The sequence below is a fragment of the Dryobates pubescens genome, chromosome 6, assembly GCF_014839835.1.
Source record: "Dryobates pubescens isolate bDryPub1 chromosome 6, bDryPub1.pri, whole genome shotgun sequence".
Taxonomy (NCBI): Eukaryota; Metazoa; Chordata; class Aves; order Piciformes; family Picidae; genus Dryobates; species Dryobates pubescens.
The window spans coordinates 33,466,755-33,486,651 of NC_071617.1; the positions used below are offsets into that span (position 1 = coordinate 33,466,755).

The following is a 19,897-nucleotide window of genomic DNA, read 5'->3' on the forward strand; positions in this document are numbered from 1 at the left end:
GACTGGTTGGTACTGTATACATGTGGAATTAATTCCTTATTAGTCTTTATTTTCTGCCTGCTATCTGATTATTTAAATAGACAATTTGAAGTTTCAGAATATAAAGTGCTTCCTATAGAATAAAAAGTGAGATTTTAAATAGGAGATGCTAAGAGAATAGCGCTGCATTTTTATTCATACTAGATATTCAAAAAATGTGAAACTTAGCTTCAAAATAGTCTTTGATATGTTGTATTTAAGGAAAGAGATTTACTGATTTCTTGCTTTTTCTTTCTACAGCTAGTTGATGTGGAAAAATGGGTATGTGATTCTGTCTTTTATTCACTTGATCCCAAATATTTCATGTTACCACTGAGTCTAGCTTGTCTGTTTTGATACCCTCTGTGTTCGTGACCCTTCAACTTGCATGGCTCAAAAAAAGAGGCAAATACATAGTCACGTAGGATCTGGTCATTCCTGAATTGTTATTCCAAATTTCATGCTACTACAATGACTTTTATCTCTTTAAATTTGGTTGTATAATTGTGTAATATAAATGTATGATTATTGCCTGTCAGTTTTGAGCCCTGCTGTCTAATGTTACAACTCCATTCTGTAACCCACCCTGTCTTTCCAGTACAGACACTGTAATCCTCAAATGCATGATAGTAAGATAATTAATACTGAGAAGTAATACATGACACCTAGCTGCACATAATATATATATACACAAAATATTTAGTAATGGAGAACAGCTGCTACAGAATAAGAATAATGATAAAAAGAATAATTTATAGATCTTAGCAAATAAATCCAAAGCACAGTTAGTTACTTGGTGAATTTGTTGTTAAGCCCTTTCCTAATGTGTCTGTGTATACCACGCATATTTGTTTGGGCATCTGATATAACTCCCCTATATGAGACTTTTTTATGTATGTTTTTTCTCCAATGTTACTTCCAACATCTGCATATGTGTGTTAGTTATGAGTTAGTAGTCATAAAAATGTGTGTAGAATTGTTTGTTCATGTTTAAAATGTTAGATGCCTCTCTGAAAGCTTGGACCATGATAGGTGTCCCTTATTTCTTAATAGTTAGTTTGAGCTGCAAATGACCAGGAACAGCCTCAGGTGTCTTTTGTTATTTGGCCAATAACACAGAGCATTGGTATCACTTTATTTCAGTCAGACATTATAGAATTTTAGTCTGTGATTATTACATGTTAATAGTAAGTGGTGACTGAAGTGCTTGAGGCTGTTGTAGGTAAGTACATTGTTTAATTGGTGTCTTAGACATTTCAATGCCCTTTCTACTCATGTGTTCCAAGTTATGTCATGTGGCATATATATGTAGATGTTTATAATATTTATTAAACAATACCTGTAATTAAGTCTTAGTTGTAACTAATTGTATCAGTATGATAATATCACCTGTATTCTATGAATCTGATATTTGTGACAACCAGTAAATTTTTAAGTGGATTGATTTGGAACATTTTTATGCCATAATGATACTCAGGTTACCTTCTCATTTTGTCCACTTTTTTAATTACAAATGAGAGACCCTTGCTCAGTGTAAGGAGCAGGAATTTTCAAGGGCATCTATGGTTTCCAAAACCTGGATGTTTTTACACATTTGCCTGTCTATAGTTGGTGAATTACGTTAAAAATTTAGCCTTACGAGCCATCAAGAATGATTATTTTCAAGACTAATTACTCTCGAGGAGATTCTCGCTTGGAGGGAAACCAAATGTATTGGATCTTAAAGTGCAAAGGATAAGGATTTTCATCCATACACTGGCTAATGGCAAAGCTTTGCGAACTATAATACCGTAGGATTGTCTGAAACTTTCTAACTGATTAAGGAACCTCTTCTGCTGAAGATAATGATAAATGCTGTTCTCTTCCCCTCAGTTATTGTGTTAGCTCAGTCTTATGTCACTGGTAAAACTAATTTTCAGTTTCTTTAGAGCAAAAAAAAAGTGCAGAGTAAGGAAATGCTCCAGACACTTTTCAAAGCAATTGCTTTCATTACAGAGCCTTCTGAGTTGAGAAGTGTATAAATTCTGGCTTTCAGGTTAGAATACATAGAATACATAGAATAAACCAGGTTGGAAGAGACCTTCAAGATCATTGCGTCGTTAGTGTGGAGTGGATAAAGATAACAAGATCAAGTGGATTTTGACTACAGGAAACAGTCGCAAAGCAAAAGCAATTGGTTACAGTAATATGTCTTCAGTACCGTTAAAGTCATTAGTTGAATGCCCATACTTTATAATCAGTGTGATTTTTCAATCACTAAATGAATGTTCTAAGGCCTTGATTTTTTTTTTTTGAGAACTTTTGATTACAGTAAGTTAATTTACTTGACTAGATATTTACTTGTTAATTAACTATGTGAAGAAAATACACTAATTGTGCACAAATATTTGATCATCCAGTTTAAAGAATCTGCATTTGAATTTTAGATATAGACTGCAGATGTGAATCAATGTAGGGATTAATATCGGTAGTGTTAGAGTCACTTAGTTATTCTTAAAGAGATACTGAGGGAAAACAGGAGTGGATAGCGCTGTATGATAGTAAAGTGAACAGGCCTATCAAAAGGCAGTGTCTGTGTAAATACTGCTTCAAATACCACACATATGGCTATAGTTTCAAGCATAGTTTCATTGTTAGTATACTTTATATTGTAGCAAATGCTAACTACAGCCCAAGTCTAATTCATGTCATCAAGAGAAAGAAATAGAATTACCATCACTGGAGGTGTTTAGGAAGAGACTTGATGGGGTACTTGGTGCCATGGTTTAGTTGATTAGATAGTGTTGGATGATAGGTTGGACTCGATGATCTCAAGTCTCGTCCTCCTCTCTCCTCCTCTCTCCTCCTCTCTCCTCCTCTCTCCTCCTCTCTCCTCCTCCTCTCTCCTCCTCTCTCCTCCTCTCTCCTCCTCCTCTCTCCTCCTCTCTCCTCCTCCTCTCTCCTCCTCTCTCCTCCTCCTCTCTCCTCCTCTCTCCTCCTCCTCTCTCCTCCTCCTCTCTCCTCCTCTCTCCTCCTCCTCTCTCCTCCTCCTCTCTCCTCCTCCTCTCTCCTCCTCCTCTCTCCTCCTCTCTCCTCCTCTCTCCTCCTCTCTCCTCCTCTCTCCTCCTCTCTCCTCCTCTCTCCTCCTCTCTCCTCCTCTCTCAGTACATTTTTTTCTTTCTGGAAGAAATAGGTGTGCAAGTGTGACTCAAACTTTCTTTTTTTTAATAGTGGCATTTCCAGCTGCATACTAGGATTCCTTTGATATTTCTCCTTCAGTCCACTTTATAGATTTTAGAACTACAAGCTCTGTTCCATGTATCAATGGTAATGACTCTGAGTGGCAGCTTGTTTTCAGTACGTCTTGATTAAGTTAGTGCAAAGATCTGGTGTTTATATGTAAGCAAATACAATACTACAAGAACAGTATGAAAAATATAGACAGCAGATATTCTCTAAATGAAGAGAATTAAAAAACTAATCTTGGCAACTTTGCTATTAAAAATTCCAAATAAAATAGCATTATTATTTTCATCTAGCCAGAGAACCCAAGAATTAGGTTGAGATTATGGTAAAATAAAAAGCATTTGAACAATCATCGTAAATGATACACTACTCAAAAGCTGTCCAAGGAGCATGTTGTCTTTATCACGTTAACGCTTTGGTGTTAGTGTTTGGCAAACAATATCTTGCAAGAGCAGTCAATGTTAGAATGACATTAAGAAAATTCATTTTTTTTCTGTTCTGTTTAATTTTCAAATAGACATTCTGAATTGCTAATGTTAGTCCAGAAACTCACGTGTGCTGTTGTGCTCAGACACAGAGAGCAAGTGAAAACTCTTCCTTCTGCAGAGGATGAGTTGGATAAATTTCTTGTGCAACAGCCTGTTGCCTACATGAAATGTGTGCTTTCTGTTCTTTGGCTTCAGGGTTCCTTGGTTGTTGTTTTTGTTGTTGTTTTGGTTTGGAGTTTTGTGTGTGTGTATTTTTGTTTATTAATTTGTTGTTGTTTTGTGTGGCTGGTGTTTCTTTTTCCCAAGCTGAGAGTTAATGTTTTTCAAAGTAAGTGTTCACCTTTAGCTAAGAAGCTATTTGGTCTAAAACCCTTGTAGAAAATTCTTGCAGAGGGGTGGCAGTAGTACTTGTAACCCTTTGCCTGTCCATTTGCGGGTAACTGGGCAACTGAGGCTATTACAGTTCGTGGCATGTAACTTCTTTGGCTTGGCCTAAAATTTCCACAGGGGCATCATCTTCACAGTTGTGGGCATAATGTGATTTTGAGTATTTGCCATGAAGAGAGAGCTTTTTTCCCAATGATTTAAGTTTCAGCCTATTTTCTTCACCTGGTGGTTTTGAAGCAGTAGGAGGATGCATGCATTCAGTCTTCTCTCACCCACTGTTGTCTTTCAGGTTTTCTACCTTGAGAGGGACTGTTTATGGCACTTTCTGTCTCCAAGAATGACATCCTCAAAGTTATTAAGGAACCAAAATAACTGCAAAACACAGTATGACAGAGATCACAATTATTTCTGTCTCATTTGTTATATTTTATTTAATATGTCAGCTGAAGAGAATGAATTATTAAATCTCATCTTCCAAAAAACACAAGAAGATGCTGTGTCATTTTAGTAATCAAGGGAAGAAATAAACTATCCACTTTCATTTGAAGCTAGTTAGGAGATTAAGAGCACTTAATTAAACTATCAAGAAGAGAACCAGAAGGTTTCACAGAAGGACTGTTGTAAAATATATTTGTAATATAGGAAAAATGGTGAGGTTGCATAGTTCTCAGAATAAAATTTCATAGACGAGTGACAGCTAGAAGAGGCTGAGGTCTTTGATGGATCTAATCTTGATAAATGGACGGCATGATGGCAGACCAAAGTTAGCATTGAAAAATATGGGAAAGATTATATTCAAATTAATTTGTTAATTAACTTGTTTCTATAGTAGTGAATTTACACCCCACCCGCCACTGTAGACAGCTCAGCAAAGATTTCTGGTTAGTTCCTGGAGTAAAAGCACACAAAATATTGGAATGACAAGAAATGGCATTGAATAATAATGATTTAAATGATCATACAGTATTTTAAATTTTGACTTTATGGGGGATGTTGGACAGGGTGCATAGTCTTTAGTTTTGGTCAGTTTGTTTCCAAATATATCAGTAATAAATAGACCTGGAAGACTTTTAAGGAGAGAAGTCTTTGAACATTTTTGAGATCATTTTATTCTACTAGTTTCCTCTTCCCTGCCCCCCCCCCCCCCCCCCCCCCCGAACCTCTTGTGTATCTGAAAACTGATACTGGCATTTTAAAAGCATGTTTGAAAGGAAAGCACCCAGTCTTGCTTGGAAGCTTTCCACTTAGTCTCTCTTTTCATGTGGAATAGAGGTTTGCTGCCAAACTTCAGTCCTCAAGTTAAAACTTTCTGATATCAAAACATGAGTTGATGAGGTCAAAAGATGACAAGACGGCCACAGGACTCTCACAAAGAAAACCAAATCACTGCATGTAACATATCACTCTTCTTTTATCTTTGAGCAATGTCCATGAAGATTAACCTGAAAATTTCCATAATCTGACATCAGTTGTGTGGTACTCAATTATTTTATTCACTTCATGAAATATTAGTAATGTTTTAATTTTCCTAATTTGCTATGTATTTATATATGATGAGTTACTACAATAGCGGTGGCTGTTGTCTAGCACTGCACTTTAAATGCAGGACCTTGCAAATCATATTGCACTGACTTAGAAATTATCTGCAGATCAAGATGCTTAGGATGGCAGTCATGGCTCTTGTTTTACCTATACTGTGTTTTATCTTTAAGCAATAACTATTTAATATGCTATATTAATTAAACTTAAAAAAAAAACAAAACTGAGAAGACTATTGTCTAAAAAAAAATAATGAAGCCTTGTTCTGAGCAGCTGTTTTGCTTTCTAGCACGAGCTATAATTATGCTAAAAGCAATGATAAATGTTCTTTTTCAATGTAGTTCAATGTTCTGTGTATCCCACTCACTTTTTCAGGGAAAACAAATCCCATTTTTAAGCACCTGAAAGCAAATATTCATTTCACATTTTCTCTTCTTTTCCCCTTCTCATGGCTCTACAGAAATTTATGATGAAGGTAAGCAAGTTAAACATTTAGTATTATACTTTCTGTGAATTCCTACAACTAAATTTAATGCATTCCTTTTCTTTGTTTTTAACATCAGCATCACACTTGCCTTCACTAAAATAGCACATACTGAAATTTGGATTTAGAAACTACAGTTACTCTATCTTGGAGTTACGATTTATGAAGGTTATGAAGGACCAAAGGCAGGCCCCTTTCTTGAAAGAGGGCTGTGGGCTGCCTTCTTTAAGTCTCAATTCATCCTTACCCTTTCAGTGAGAATGGAACACTATCTAGTAAATATGGAATTTTGAGACAATGAGTCAGTAGCAGAAGTAGCAGTAAAACATTTGAGCATTTTGGAAAGCAGGGGCAGCACATTGTTTCTTCTGTCACAAAAAAAGCCATTGTGATAGTTTGTTTTCTTAGGTGGGATGAGTGGGGCTCACTGGCCCTTCAAGTGCCTCAGGTCTGTAAGCATGTGCAGGGCTCTCTTTGTGTTTTAATTGTTTTTTCCTTTATCAAGACATTTAGTGAGCCTGCAAACATTTTGAATAACTAGCGTTTGAGTAATTGGCTGTTATTTTAATCAAGATCTTCTCGCTATCCATTTTCTACTATTTCCTTTTATGATCAATGTCTATTCCTAAGTGATTTGTTCACTGGTTTTCATTTCCTAAGAAATGGTATGTTCTTCCTGCATTATCACTCTTCCAAAAGGACAAATTCTGGGCTAGATAACCCATTTTATTTTGAGGGCTGGATTTAATGATATCAGAAGAATTTTCTTAGCATGACTCCCCTGCTGATTCATCTTTTCTTCCCACTTGGCTGTCTGTCTTATTCTTTTTCTGGGAGTTTCTTTCTGAAGAGAAAATGATGATTCATATTCCCTGCATCATAAAGTAACAGAAAAAGCTTAAGCACAATCTTTAACCTGTGAAAAATGTCTTCCTCCTCTGCTTACTTAGCTCCAAAATAACTAGGAAGATTTTTTTTTTAAATTCCTTCTATCTCCTATTCAGTGAAGGAGGAGGAGTACAGGGGAAGAAAAATCTTCGCTTAGACTAAGGGAGAAATTGTAAATATTAATCTTCATGGACAATTTTTTTCCCAAACTGCTAAAAGTACTTGAAAGTAGGAGTTTGTAATGGAAGTATTGCCTCAGCCATAAATACAAATGTTTGGTTTACACAGAAGGCTGGAGACAGATGATCAATACTGTTTATTTTCTCTGCTGTATATGCTTTTCAAGTGTAAAGTTTCCCATTGCTGGGAAATTGACAACAGAAATGTAATGTTGGAAATACTAAACATAAGGTATATATAAAGTGTTTTTCATTATGTGGCTGTTTGTTCTGCCTTCTGGCAGGTCAATATTAGCAAAATTGGGATCATTTAGCATAGTTCTGGTGCAAATGTTTATCATCATTACCAATGATTCTAATCTTTTTAATATAAATAGAAAAATGTCTCTGGGTTCTTAACTGAATAAGACATCCTCATGGTTTTCACTCTTTCTTCTGTTCTCTGGCTTAGCATGATAGAAAATATAAGGTAACTACTGATCATTCAGTGAAAAAAGTTTGTGAGTTTTTTCCTTTTTTCTTGTTGTGTTCACAGTGGCCATCGTTACCAAGAGCAGATACCAGCAGTCATTAGTCATACTAATCTCCATACCCGAATTTTTGCAGCACTTACTGTTTTGTGGTGAATTCTATGCACAGTGATTTAAAATTAAAGTGTAATGACTGAAATATGTATAGCAAATACACTGTCTTGAGAGGTCCTACTTCCTAGTTGTTATTCCTTTGTAACTTGGTATATAGGCTACAATAAGATGAAGAGACTTAAGATTAGTCTGAATTCACCCTTTGGTGTTGCTGTTATTTGATATGACCAGGGCAAAGGAATATTACCACAGTGTCACGTCAGTGAATTGTTTCTCTTTTCATCATTAAATTCTAAGTATCTAAATGCTTCAGGTTTGGTGCCAACCACTGGAAACAGCAACCCAAGATCACAGTACTTGCCAAAGGGTCTCATTTTAGTGTTTGGTAGAAGAATTCAAGGCTTCTGGGCTTGGGTGCTCTTAATATGTAAAGGAAATTCTGTCCTTTTTTGTGTGTGTCAAGGTTTTTAAAGTAAAGAGATACTTCTATGAGGAGGAAGAACATGTAGAATTCCTTGGCTCACACTCTGTAGCTTTGTTTATAGTTTATACTGCTTTCAGCACTTTTAAGTTCCCTGATGCTGCTGGAGATGTAATTTGCCTGTGCTGCTATTCTAAGTGTGAATTGTTCAGTTTTGCCTGGACAAATCTTGTCTCACAAGCCTTCTAGCTCTGTTCCAGAGTTACTTCACAGGTTCTACAGTGACTCAGCCTGTTTTCACAGATTCTGTTTTCACCACTTTTGGGGGTTTTCTAGACTCTTTGGCCAGCATTCATCCCATAAAACTGAAATGCCTGTCTTAAAGCCATGGATATATAAACTTGCGTAACCACCATCAGAATCATAGGCAGGCTTAATTACAGACCAAAGGTGCCTTTTTGTGTGTTGTTTAGTGGTGTTTGGGGTTTTTTGTTTGGTTGGTTTTTTTTTTTTCTATAGAGAAATTATTTTATCTTTTAGTAAGCTCTGACTGATCATTTTCAGAGCTCCTTGATGTGGAGCTCCTGGATGCTGGGCAGGATGCAATGGAGGCAGCAGCCACCGAGCCTGAGGTTCTGCAGCCCGTGAAGCCCAAAGAGGGTGGGCAACACTTCAGGGAAGTGGATCCTGCTGAGATTGAGGATGATGAGGGACTGGCTGAGCACAGCCTACCCCAGGCACTTGGGCAGTAAACCAAATGGTTGCTCTTGGCTAGGAGGGTGTGCAGGCCATCAGGGCCTGTAGGGCCAGCATATCTGCATCAAGCTTTGCCAGCCCTATCTGGCTGGCCCAAAGAGTGGTGGTGAATGGAGCAAAATCTGGCTCCTAGTTACTAGTGGTGTCGCCCAGGGTTCGGGAATGGAGCCTGTCCTCTTTAATATCTGTACCAATAATCTGGATGAAGGGACTGCCTGCATCCTCAGTAAGTTTGCAGATGATACCAGGATGGATGGCTGTGTCAATTTGTCGATCTAGATCATTGTTCAGTCTGGAGAATAGGAGGCTGAGGGGAGACTGTCTCCGTACAGAGGACAAGAGAGACTTCTTTTTGAACATTCCCGTGTTATGTAATTGAAGGCACAAATGAGGCCAAATCTCAAAGCAAGGCTATTAACAGAATAAAGTGGACAGAACAGAGGAAGGGAGAGAGAAAGAGAGAGAGAGAGAGAGAAAGAGAGCAGGAAGGGGATTATATTACCGTCGACCAGAGGTGGGAAGAGGGAGAGTTTTCCAAGTCCTTTTCAGTTTGTGTTGTCCAGTGATGTTTTGTAGAATCAATAAGGTTGGAAAAGACCTCAAAGATCATCAAGTCCAACCTGTCATCCAAGACCTCATGACTAACTAAACCATGGCTTCAAGTGACACGTTCAGTCTCTTTTAGAACACCTCCAGGGATGGTGACTCCACCACCTCCCTAGGCAGCACATTCCAATGGATGACAACTCTCTCTGTGAAGAACTTTCTTCTCACTTCAAGCCTAAACTTCCCCTGGTGCAGTTTAAGACTGTGTCCTCTTGTTCTGGTGCTGGTTGCCTGGGAGAAGAGACCAACCCCCTCCTAGCTACAGCCTCCCTTCAGGTAGTTGTAGAGAGCAATAAGGTCTCCCTTGAGCCTCCTCTTCTCCAGGCTAAACAATCCCAGCTCCCTCAGCTTCTTCTTGTAGGGTTTGTGCTCGAGGCTTCTCACCAGCCTCATTGCCCTTCTCTGGACACGTTCAAGTGTCTCAATATCCTTCTTAAATTGAGGGGTCCAGAACTGGACACAGTACTCAAGGTGTGGCCTAACCAGTGCTGAGTACCGGGGCACAATGACCTCCCTGCCCCCAGTATGGTGTTGTCTGCAAATTTACTGATGACTGACTCAATCCCCTCATCCAGATCATCGATAAAGATATTAAGCAGGATGGGGCCCATCACTGATCCCTGGGGGATACCACTAGTGACTGGCCACCAGCTGGATGTGGCACCATTCACCACCACTCTCTGGGCTTGGCCCTCCAGCCAGTTCCTAACCCAGCACAGAGTGCTGCTGTCTAAGCCACAGGCTGACAGCTTGGCCAGGGGTTTGCTATGGGGGATGGTGTCAAGGGCCTTGCTGAAGTCCAGGTAGACCACATCCACAGCCTGCCCCACATCCACCAGGCAGGTCACCTGATCATAGAAGGAGATCAGGTTGGTGAGGCAGGACCTGCCCTTCCTAAATCCATGCTGGCTGGGCCTGATCCCTTGGCCATTCTTCAGGTGCACAGTGATTACCCCCAAGATGATCTGCTCCACTGAGGTCATGCTGACAGGTCTGTAGTTTGCAGGTTCATCCATCCGGCCCTTCTTGTGGATGGGGATCACATTGGCCAGTTTACAGTCAACTGGGACCTCTCCAGTGAGCCAGGACTGGTGGAAAACGATGGAGAGTGGCTTAGCCAGCTCTCTCAGCACCCTGGGATGGATCCTATCTGGTCCCATGGACTTGTGAGTATCCAAGTGGCTTAGCAAGTCCCTAACTAATTCCTCATGGATTTCAGGGGAACTACACTGCTCTGTGACCCTATCTACCAGTTCAGGAGGCCAGTTATCCTGAAGTCCTCCTGCCTTACTGTTGAAAATGGAGGCAAAGTAGGTATTTAGAACCTCAGCCTTTTCCTCATCTTTAGTTACAGCATTCCCCTCCAAATCCAATACAGAGTGGAGGTTGTTCTTGCCCCTCTTTTTAGCATTAATATGTTTATAAAAATGCTTTTTATTGCCTTTCACAGAAGTAGCCAGCTTAAGTTCTATCTGGGCTTTTGCCTCTCTAATTTTTCTCCTACACGATCTATCAACATCCTTAAACATATCACTAGTCGCCTCCCTGCCCTGTCCAAAGGCGATACAACCGCTTTTTTCTCTTAATTCATTCAAGAGCTGCTTGCTCATCCAGGCTGGTCGCCTTGCTTGCCGGCTCATCTTTCAGCACATGGGAACTGCCAGTTCCTGTGCCCTCAGGAGTTCCTGTTTGAAGTAGGTTCAACCATTTTGGACTCCTTTGTTCTTGAGGGCTGCTACTCAGGGTACTTTACGAGTAAGTTGCTTAAACGAGCTGAAGTTTGCCCTCCGCAAGTCCAAAGTAAGCGTTCTGTTACTGCTCTTCCTTATTTCACTGCATATTGAAAACTCCACTATCTCATGGTGGCTGCACCCTAGACAGCCTCCTACCATCACATCTCCCACCAGCCCTTCTCTATTTGAGAACAGCAGGTCAAGCAGAGCCTAAACCCTGGTAGGCTCACTTAACAGCTGCATCAGGAATCTGTCTTCCATACATTCTAAGAACCTTCTGGCTGCCTCCCCTCTGCTGAGTTAAGTTCCCATCAGATGTCTGGCAGGTTAAGGTCACCCACAAGGACAAGATCTGATGATCTTGAGACAGCCTCCACTTGCTTATAGAATATTTCATCTGCCTCCTCATCCTGGTTGGGTGGGCTATAACAGATACCAACCAGGATGTCAGTTTTGTTAGCCCTCCCTCTGATTTTAATCCACAGGCACTCTATCCTTTCATCCGCAACCTCAAGTTCTGTGGCATCAAGAGATTCCCTAATATACAGGGCCACCCCTCCTCCTCTTCTCCCTCACCTGTCTCTCCTAAAGAGCTTGTAACTCCCCAGTGCAGTATTCCAATCATGTGAATTGTCCCACCATGTTTCTGTAATGGTAATTATATCATAGTTTTCCTGGTGGACCAAGACTTCCAGTTCCTCTTGTTTGTTACCCATACTGCATGCATTGGTGTACATGCACTTCATCTGGCCTGCTGAATTCTCAGTTAACCCTAATTAATGTCTCCAGCATGTGATGTCTGAGCAGGCATTGCTCAAGTCTTTTATACAGTTTTTTAGTCACAGGTTTCCTACAGCGACCTCACTGGTATCCACAACTTCCTGAAGGGATGTTGGAGTGAGGAGAGAGCCAGCCTCTTCTCATTGATGACAAAGGAGAGGACTAGAGGAAATGGTTACGAGCTGAGGTTTAGGCTGTGCATTACAGAATCACAGAACATTAGAGGTTAGAAGGGAGGGACCTCCAGAGATTCCAACCCCCCTGCCAAAGCAGGATCACCTAGGGCAGTCCACACAGGAATGCATCCATGCGGGTTTTGAATGTGTCCAGAGAAGGAGACTCCACAGCCTCTCTGGGCGACCTGTTCCAGTGCTCTGTCACCCCCACTGTAAAGTTTCTCCTCGCATTGAGGTAAAATCTTCTGTGTTCAAGCTTGTACCTGTTGTTCCTTGTCTTACTATTGTGCACCAACAAAAAGAGATTGGCTTCTTCCACTGGACACCCATCCCTCAGAAAATATTAGGAAATAATTCTTCACTGAAAGGGTTATCAAACATTGGAATGGTCCGCCCAGGGCAGTGGTGGAGTCATAGTCCCTGGGGGTATTTAAGCAGCTTGTGGACCTGGTGCTTAAGGACATGGTTTAGTGTTGACCTGTCAGTGCTGGGTTGAGAATTGGACTGGAGGTCTCTTCCAACTGGATGTATTCTGTGATTCCACCCTGCTCCTTTGCAGCCCCTCTAGAGTGGGAACCACTGCAACAGCTCACCAGGCAGCAGGCCTGACAATCTCCTGCTGTGCCTCTGCTCTGCGCCACCAGCTCTGCTGTCTCCTTGCCCTCTGCTGCTGCCGTGCTGTGGTGACTCCAGCTCCAGGGCCACAGTGGCACCTGCTGCTGCGCTTCCCACCACTGTGATCCTGCTCTCACACACTGACATCATTGCAGTGTCACCCTGGGGGCTCCCACACTTTGCAGGAAGAAGAGCAAAAAGGCTGGTGAGGGGTTTGGAGCGGCGTATGAAGAACAGCTGAGGGAGCTGGGGTTGTTTAGTCTGGAGAGAAGGCTAAAGGGAGATCTTTGCCACTCTCTACAACTAACTGAAAGGAGGCTGCAGTGAGGCTGGTATTGGTCTCTTCTCCCAAGGAACCAGTGATGGGATGAAAGGAAGTGGGTTTAAGTTGTGCCAGTGAATGTTTAGATAGGATATTAGGAAAAACTTCTTTACCAAGAGAGTGGTAAAGCATTGGAATAGGCGGTCCAGGGGGGTGCTCAAGAAGTGTGTAGATGTGGCGCCTCATGATTTAGTTTAGAGGTCACGACAGTTGGATTATAGTTGGACTCAATTATCTTAAAGGTCTTTTCCAACCTTAATGATTCTATGATTCTGTGATTCTGGTATTTTACACTTTCCAGTTGGCTGTTGCCTGGCATTAGGAAGAAACTCGTTAGTCATCTGAAGTTGCATTCAGAGTGGAAAAAAAATCAGGCAGTGATACGACTGTGGGGAGTAAGAGGTTTCATCAAATACTTACCTGTGGTGGTCTCAAATGATAGTCAGTTTGTAGGATTGCATCATCACTGCTAGTTTTTGATAAATACTGGCATCCATTAACATTGGTCTAGAAAAGATTAAAAAGTTGCATATTAATAGTGAAATCAGTAGATTATATAGTTTTTACATTGCTATGGAAACATCATTTTGAGGACCCTCTACAGAAATGACTACAGTGTCGTGCAAACATTTATGTATAGAACCATAATAAGATGGTTTTACACTGTAAGACATTCTTCCCTCCTATTTCTCTCAGTTTGTTTTAGCCTTTTTCCAGTTTCTTTCACTTCATTGCTAACTCTGGCATCACAGAGTTTTCCTTCTTTTGAGTGAGGTCTCGGAAACTTTCAGGATCTATGATTATTCCACATCCTTTAAATAGTTTTAATTTTATCTTGCAGATTACTAAATGGGAGCCTTTAATTTGCTTAAATGCAGAGAGCACTAAAGAATTATAGATAAATAAAGCACATGTTCCTTGTCCAGTCAGTTTTCTTTCCAAAGAGCCAGCTCAGGTTAAATACTTATATTAGCCTTCTGGTTTAAGACCTTTCATCAGCCTATTGAAAAAGGCATTAATGCCAACAACCTTATGTGTGTTATCTTGACATAGGTTGTTTCTGACTGGTACCAGCATAGTCCAAGGGCCTAAAATACTTTTACTCAGAATGCATGACAATTTTTATTATTTTTTTTAAGCCAGTACTTGTGGTCAGACCCACAATTCCTATTTGATGTCTTTCCTAATGGATCCAAACCACAATTTTGGAATGTAATGACTGCTCCTGAGTAGAAAATTAGACAACCTTGACATGAGGCCCAAGGAAGGGACTTGGAGAAAGTTCCCTCAATGTAGCAAGATACTTTGCTTATATTCAGTTCTTTGGGCTTGCTTCACTACTGTGTGCAATTTCCTACTTGGTTTACTTCTGTGGAGATGGTGGGTTTTATTTTAAAAGAGTTTAAAGCAGGTTAACTGTAGAGTATTCTGTGTTTAAGTACATACTTCAGGTTATACGTTTAAACTCTCTAGATTCAGACATAGGAATTCTTTTTTCCCTCATTCTGTGTTTTCTAACACTATAAATATTTGAAGTAAGTGACAGAGCTTCATGAACCTTGGAACACATTTGTGAGGGAGACAATAATGATTTTGCATTTATGTTTGGAGATGTTTCTATTGAAGTATAGGTGTCCTTTGTTTGACATGCTGTTGTCTTCAGCATCTTTTTTAGGTGTAAGAAGGCCATTATTAGTAGAAACAACTAGCTTTTCCCTCATGCAAATGTGTCACATTGATGTTTAAGTATGAAAGTAAGTAATATTTTTACTTTAAATACCAAGTTGGTGTGCTTTGAAATCACTGTTCCATAATTACATTTTGCAGTTTTAAGCCACTGTTAACATTTTAAGTCTGTGACAACAATAAATTCAGCAATCATTGATTTCCCAGCTGACTTAGGCAATTAAGTTTTAACTTAGGTTTGTTTCAGAGGCTTGCTCCATTTTTAATGAAGTGTCAGTACTTAGTGCTTAAAAGGATATTGTTTTACTCAAGTGTACATATAAAATGGCCATAAAAAGTCACATTTGGATTCTTCTATGTTGTCTTGCAGTGTTTGCCTTGGAAAACATTTGTGAAGAAAACCAGGGAGCATATAGATTCTTTTACTGTACAAGTGCTCTCACATGTTAATTTTCAGTGCCATGAAAATAGTTGTGTGGTATTCATTTAGAAACTCATTCAGAGTGATGTTGAGTGGTCTGAAGTTCCATCTAGACTGTTTTCTTTGTCTGGGTCTGGGGCACAGACACTGTCTCCCACAGCATTCCCTTTCAGAAACCCATAGTACAAGGCTTGGATAAGTGCACTCTGCATTGGATTATAGACTGGATGGATGGCTGGGCCCAAAGAATGATGGTGAATGAAGCTAAATCTGGCTGGCACCCAGTTACTAGTGGTGTCCCCCCCCAGGACTCAGGACTGGGGCCTGTCCTCTTCAATATCTTTATCAATTATCTGGATGAGGGGATTGAGTGCACCCTCAGGAGGTTTGCAAAATGGATGGCCATGTTGATCTGCTAGACAGTAGGGAAACTTTACAGTGGGATCTGGACAAGTTAGACTGGTGGGCCAAGGCTAGCTGTGAAGTTCAACAAGGTCAAGTGCCAGGTCCTGCTCCTGGGTCACAACCACCCCTTGGTAAGTTACAGACTCAGGGATGCGTGATTGGAAAGCTGTGACTTAGAGAGGCACCTGGGGGTATTGGTTGGTAGTCAACTGAATATGAGTCAGCAGTGTGCCCAGGTGGCCAAGAAAGCCAATGGCATCCTGGTTTGTATTAGAAACACTGTGGCCATCAGGAACAGAGAGGTGGTCATCCCCCTGTACTCAGCACTGGTGAGGCCACACCGAGTATTGTGTTGAGTTCTGGGCCACTCACTATAAGAAGGATTTTAAGGTGTTGGAGTGTGTCCAGAGGAGGGCAATGAGGCTCATGAAAGGCCTGGAACACGTGACCTATGAAATAATGTCTGAGGGAGCTGGGGTTGTTCAGTCTGGAGAAGAGGAGGCTGATGGGAGACCTTGCTGGTCTCCACAACTACCTGCAGGGAGGTTGGAATGAGGAGGAGGCCAGCCTCTTCTCCTTTTCTCCTTGGTGTCAAGTGAGAAGACTAGAAAATGTTTACAAGGGAAGGTTCAGGCTGGATGTTAGGAAATACTTCTTCACTGAATAGATTGTCAGTCATTGGAATGGTCTGCACAGTGCAGTGGTGGAATCACTGTCCCTGGGGATGTTCAAGTGGTGTGTGGACCTGGCACTTAGGGACATGGTTTAGTGTTGACCCTTCACTGCTGAGTGCAGGGTTGGACTGGATGATCTTTGACGTCTCTTACAACTGGATGTATTCTGTGATTCTGTGAAATACCAGACTAAGCAGCTGGTTGCAGTTAGGTCATAATGTGCCATTACTGTACATGGTACAGATTGCCTTTTTGAAGGATTCGAGCACAAGCCCTGTGAGGAGATGCTGAGGGAGCTGGGATTGTTTAGCTGGGAGAATAGGAGGGTCAGGGGAGACCTTATTGCTGTCTGCAACTACCTGAAGGGTGGTTGTAGCCAGGAGGGAGTTGGTCTCTTCTCCCAGGCAACCAGCACCAGAACAAGAGGACACAGTCTCAAGCTGCGCCAGGGGAAGTTTAGGATCAAGGTGAGGAGAAAGTTCTTCAGAGAGAGAGTTGTTCGCCATTGGAATGGGCTGCCCAGGGACGTAGTCATGAGGTGTGTGGTGACAGGTTGGACTTGATGATCTTCAAGGTCTCTTCCAACCTCATTGTGGTATCTTGTATGAACACCGTTCCTGTGTCCTTGTGCTTCCATGGGTGACCAGAATTTTCTGAATAGAGAGGTGCTAAATGAAATTCTGATTGGGCTTTCTTAAGCATTAGATCTCTGAATCATGATAGCTACAAAAGCATTGCCTGTACACACAAAACAATGAAATAAGTCCCGTTTAAGTACATGCTTTTATGTTTGTCTTCTCTGGTACCTCCCTGAAGCTCATAGCTTTTTTCATTTTCATATGTTTAGAGATTGTGTGGACCTCTGAAGACAAGTTAACAAAGAGACTTGACTATTTGACTCAAAATCTCCTTGGATGCCACAGGGCTGGTCACAAGTGTCTGAAAATTCTTATCATAACTTAGGTTCTCAGAAACATAAATGGTTCCAAAACTCTTGTTCGGTGTCACCATGGTTTCCTGCAGCTTCTCATGTATGGCTGCAGGTATAATGATGGAGCTATAGGCACAATGGTGTAAGTGCTACTGTGTGAATTATCATCACTTAAATACTCGTTTTAATCTGTTAGGTTATTGTATGGCTGTATGTATGACAGTTATATGCAAAATCACACAGATAAAAAGGATTTGTTGAGCTGTGTATAAAAGTATAGTATTCACAGTAAAACAACATTTTGTTCAATCTAATTATGAATATGTCATGTTATGCTGCACATTTTGCTATTTAGCATGTGTTTTTGGTTGTTTTTTTTTGTATTTTACACCAATTTCTATTAAGAAACCAGGAGATGATGTATTTCTCATTTTTCACTTATTTTCCTTATGTATTTTTGTTTCAAGATAAAATTCTTTATATAAAATTAAACAAATTGAGTTTGAAATCTGTATGTATATTTTGAATTCTAATTTCAGGTGTCATCTAGAATTGTTGTATCCTAAATTGCCTTTCCTTCTGCAATGACTTTTGGATAGTGAGATGACTCCAAATTAATTTTATAATCCAGTTGTGGAAATACTAGACTAGAGGTGGGCAGGTTTCACAAGCAGTGTGAATTTGCCCCGTGTGTTTTCAGTCTCAGTTTGACTGTAGTGTTTATCAGTTCTGATGACTTTTCAAATCTTAAATCCCAAATACTTGGAGGATATAATGAGAAGAGTTTTGTGTTCATATAACTGATACTCTTGAATGACATAGCTTGTAAAACTTTAGTGGATAGATTCTTCTTTGAATACAGATGTATTTTTTTTTCTGGACTGCTTTTATTCAAGGAAGAAATTGTCCAACTTAGAAACTTCGGTGATGACGGAGATTGGAATCAATACAGCTGATCAATATGATCTAGTATTGTTCCTTTATTGCTTCAGTTGTTCAATTATAATGCAAGCATAGTACAGAGCAGACAGTAGAGCTGACAGGGTAGTAAGAAGTGCATAGAAGAAGTGTGTAGTAAGAAAACCTTTACAGCTTATTGTGGCCGTTTGACGCTGTGCCTTTAAGAAAGGGGCACATTGGCTAAATGTTTGCAAAATATTTTGGTATTCTAAACGAATTTCATTGGCCAAGGATTGTGGGAGGTCAGATTGGACCCGGGGGAGCTGGGAACTTTCTCTCAGTCTTCCTTCCTTCACTGTCCCTCTCGGCTGGATCTGCTTCTGGGCTTCTTGCCAAAAGATAAGAACTAACTCCCTGTGCAAGGCCTTTCTTCCTTTCCTGCCCTGTTAACCATCCTCGTCTCTTCTTCTACCTCTTTGGGGGAGAAGGGAGGTAGGGGGTGAAGGGGGGGCACAGGGGGAAGCCCCCTCTGTGGGGTGTCTGGTTTCTGGTTGAGTTTATTTGCTGTATATTCCTGTATATACTGTAAAATACCTGTATTTGTTGTGTTACATAGAATCTGTTTCCTTGTAAAATATAATCTCATTTCTCCGACTGAGTTTAGCCGTGGTCTCTTTCTCAGTGGGGGAGGGAAAGCAGAGCCTTTCCTTTCAAACCACCACACTTATATAAACTCGGAGGGCATTGCTGGCATGGCTTCATTGGTCCCTCACAAGTGACCACACACTGTACTACTATTGATTATTGGTTAAACTGGTAATAACACACGAGGTTGTTGATGCACGTGTGCGTCCTGTTATTCCAAGATGACACTCTGTTTTTATAGCTACCAGCATCCTGCTTTGGTTACAGGGTGTAGGCACAGCACTGTTCTGCTATACTGCTAGCCACTTCCGCACCCATGCTGGACACGGCCTACCACCATGCCAGGCTCTAAGCCTACACTGCCAGATTGCTCACACTGCTTATTGCAACCATTAGCACAAAAAAACTACTTTGAAAATTGAAGATGAAGAATGTAAAGCACATAAGACTCAAATAACGTGGATGTTAGAAATTTGCTTACATTAGAATGCTATTCATATATTTGTGCACAAATATGTGGGCACTACAGATTGAATTAGTGAGATTGTGGATTACAAGAAATCTTACTTGCAGTGTCTTCTGAAATAGCGTTATTCGGTTACTAAAAACTTGGTAAAACTTCAGTGGCACACCTTGTCTTGGAATGTTGCCTCTTTGCCATAGAAGCCCAGTTGGTAACTTTTATTTCATTTTTTTTTTGTTTCCATTTATTGGTTAAAATACAGCCTCTACTGTTCTTTTCTGTTTCATCTTTTCATTTCCCCTCCTTGTGGGTGGCTTGATTATTGCCTCTCAGAAACATTTAAGGGGGGTAAATGCTGGAAATCAGTTTTGCAACTCTAAGAAAGATAAACAATAAACTTGCTTTCATATTTAAATGGGCAAAAGAATTGTGGTTAAAAAGAATTGTTTTAATCCTCTTAGGAAAAATTAGCTAAAAACCCACTCATTTTTTACAAAAGCAATTGAAAATTTTTTTGAGCCAACCTTTCTCTTGTTTGGCTACAAACAGGCATTTAATAAAAGGGCTGCTA

At 40.5% G+C, this 19,897-nt stretch overlaps 1 protein-coding gene across 1 annotated transcript in view; it reads left to right on the plus strand.

Moving 5' to 3' along the window:
- RYR2 (ryanodine receptor 2) overlaps positions 1 to 19,897 on the plus strand; it is a 377,267-nt gene that overhangs the window by 126,840 nt on the left and 230,530 nt on the right. The window contains exon 4 of the mRNA XM_054162288.1: positions 280 to 300. Within this exon, the coding sequence (XP_054018263.1) occupies positions 280 to 300 (21 nt within the window). The remainder of the gene's footprint in view (positions 1 to 279; positions 301 to 19,897) is intronic.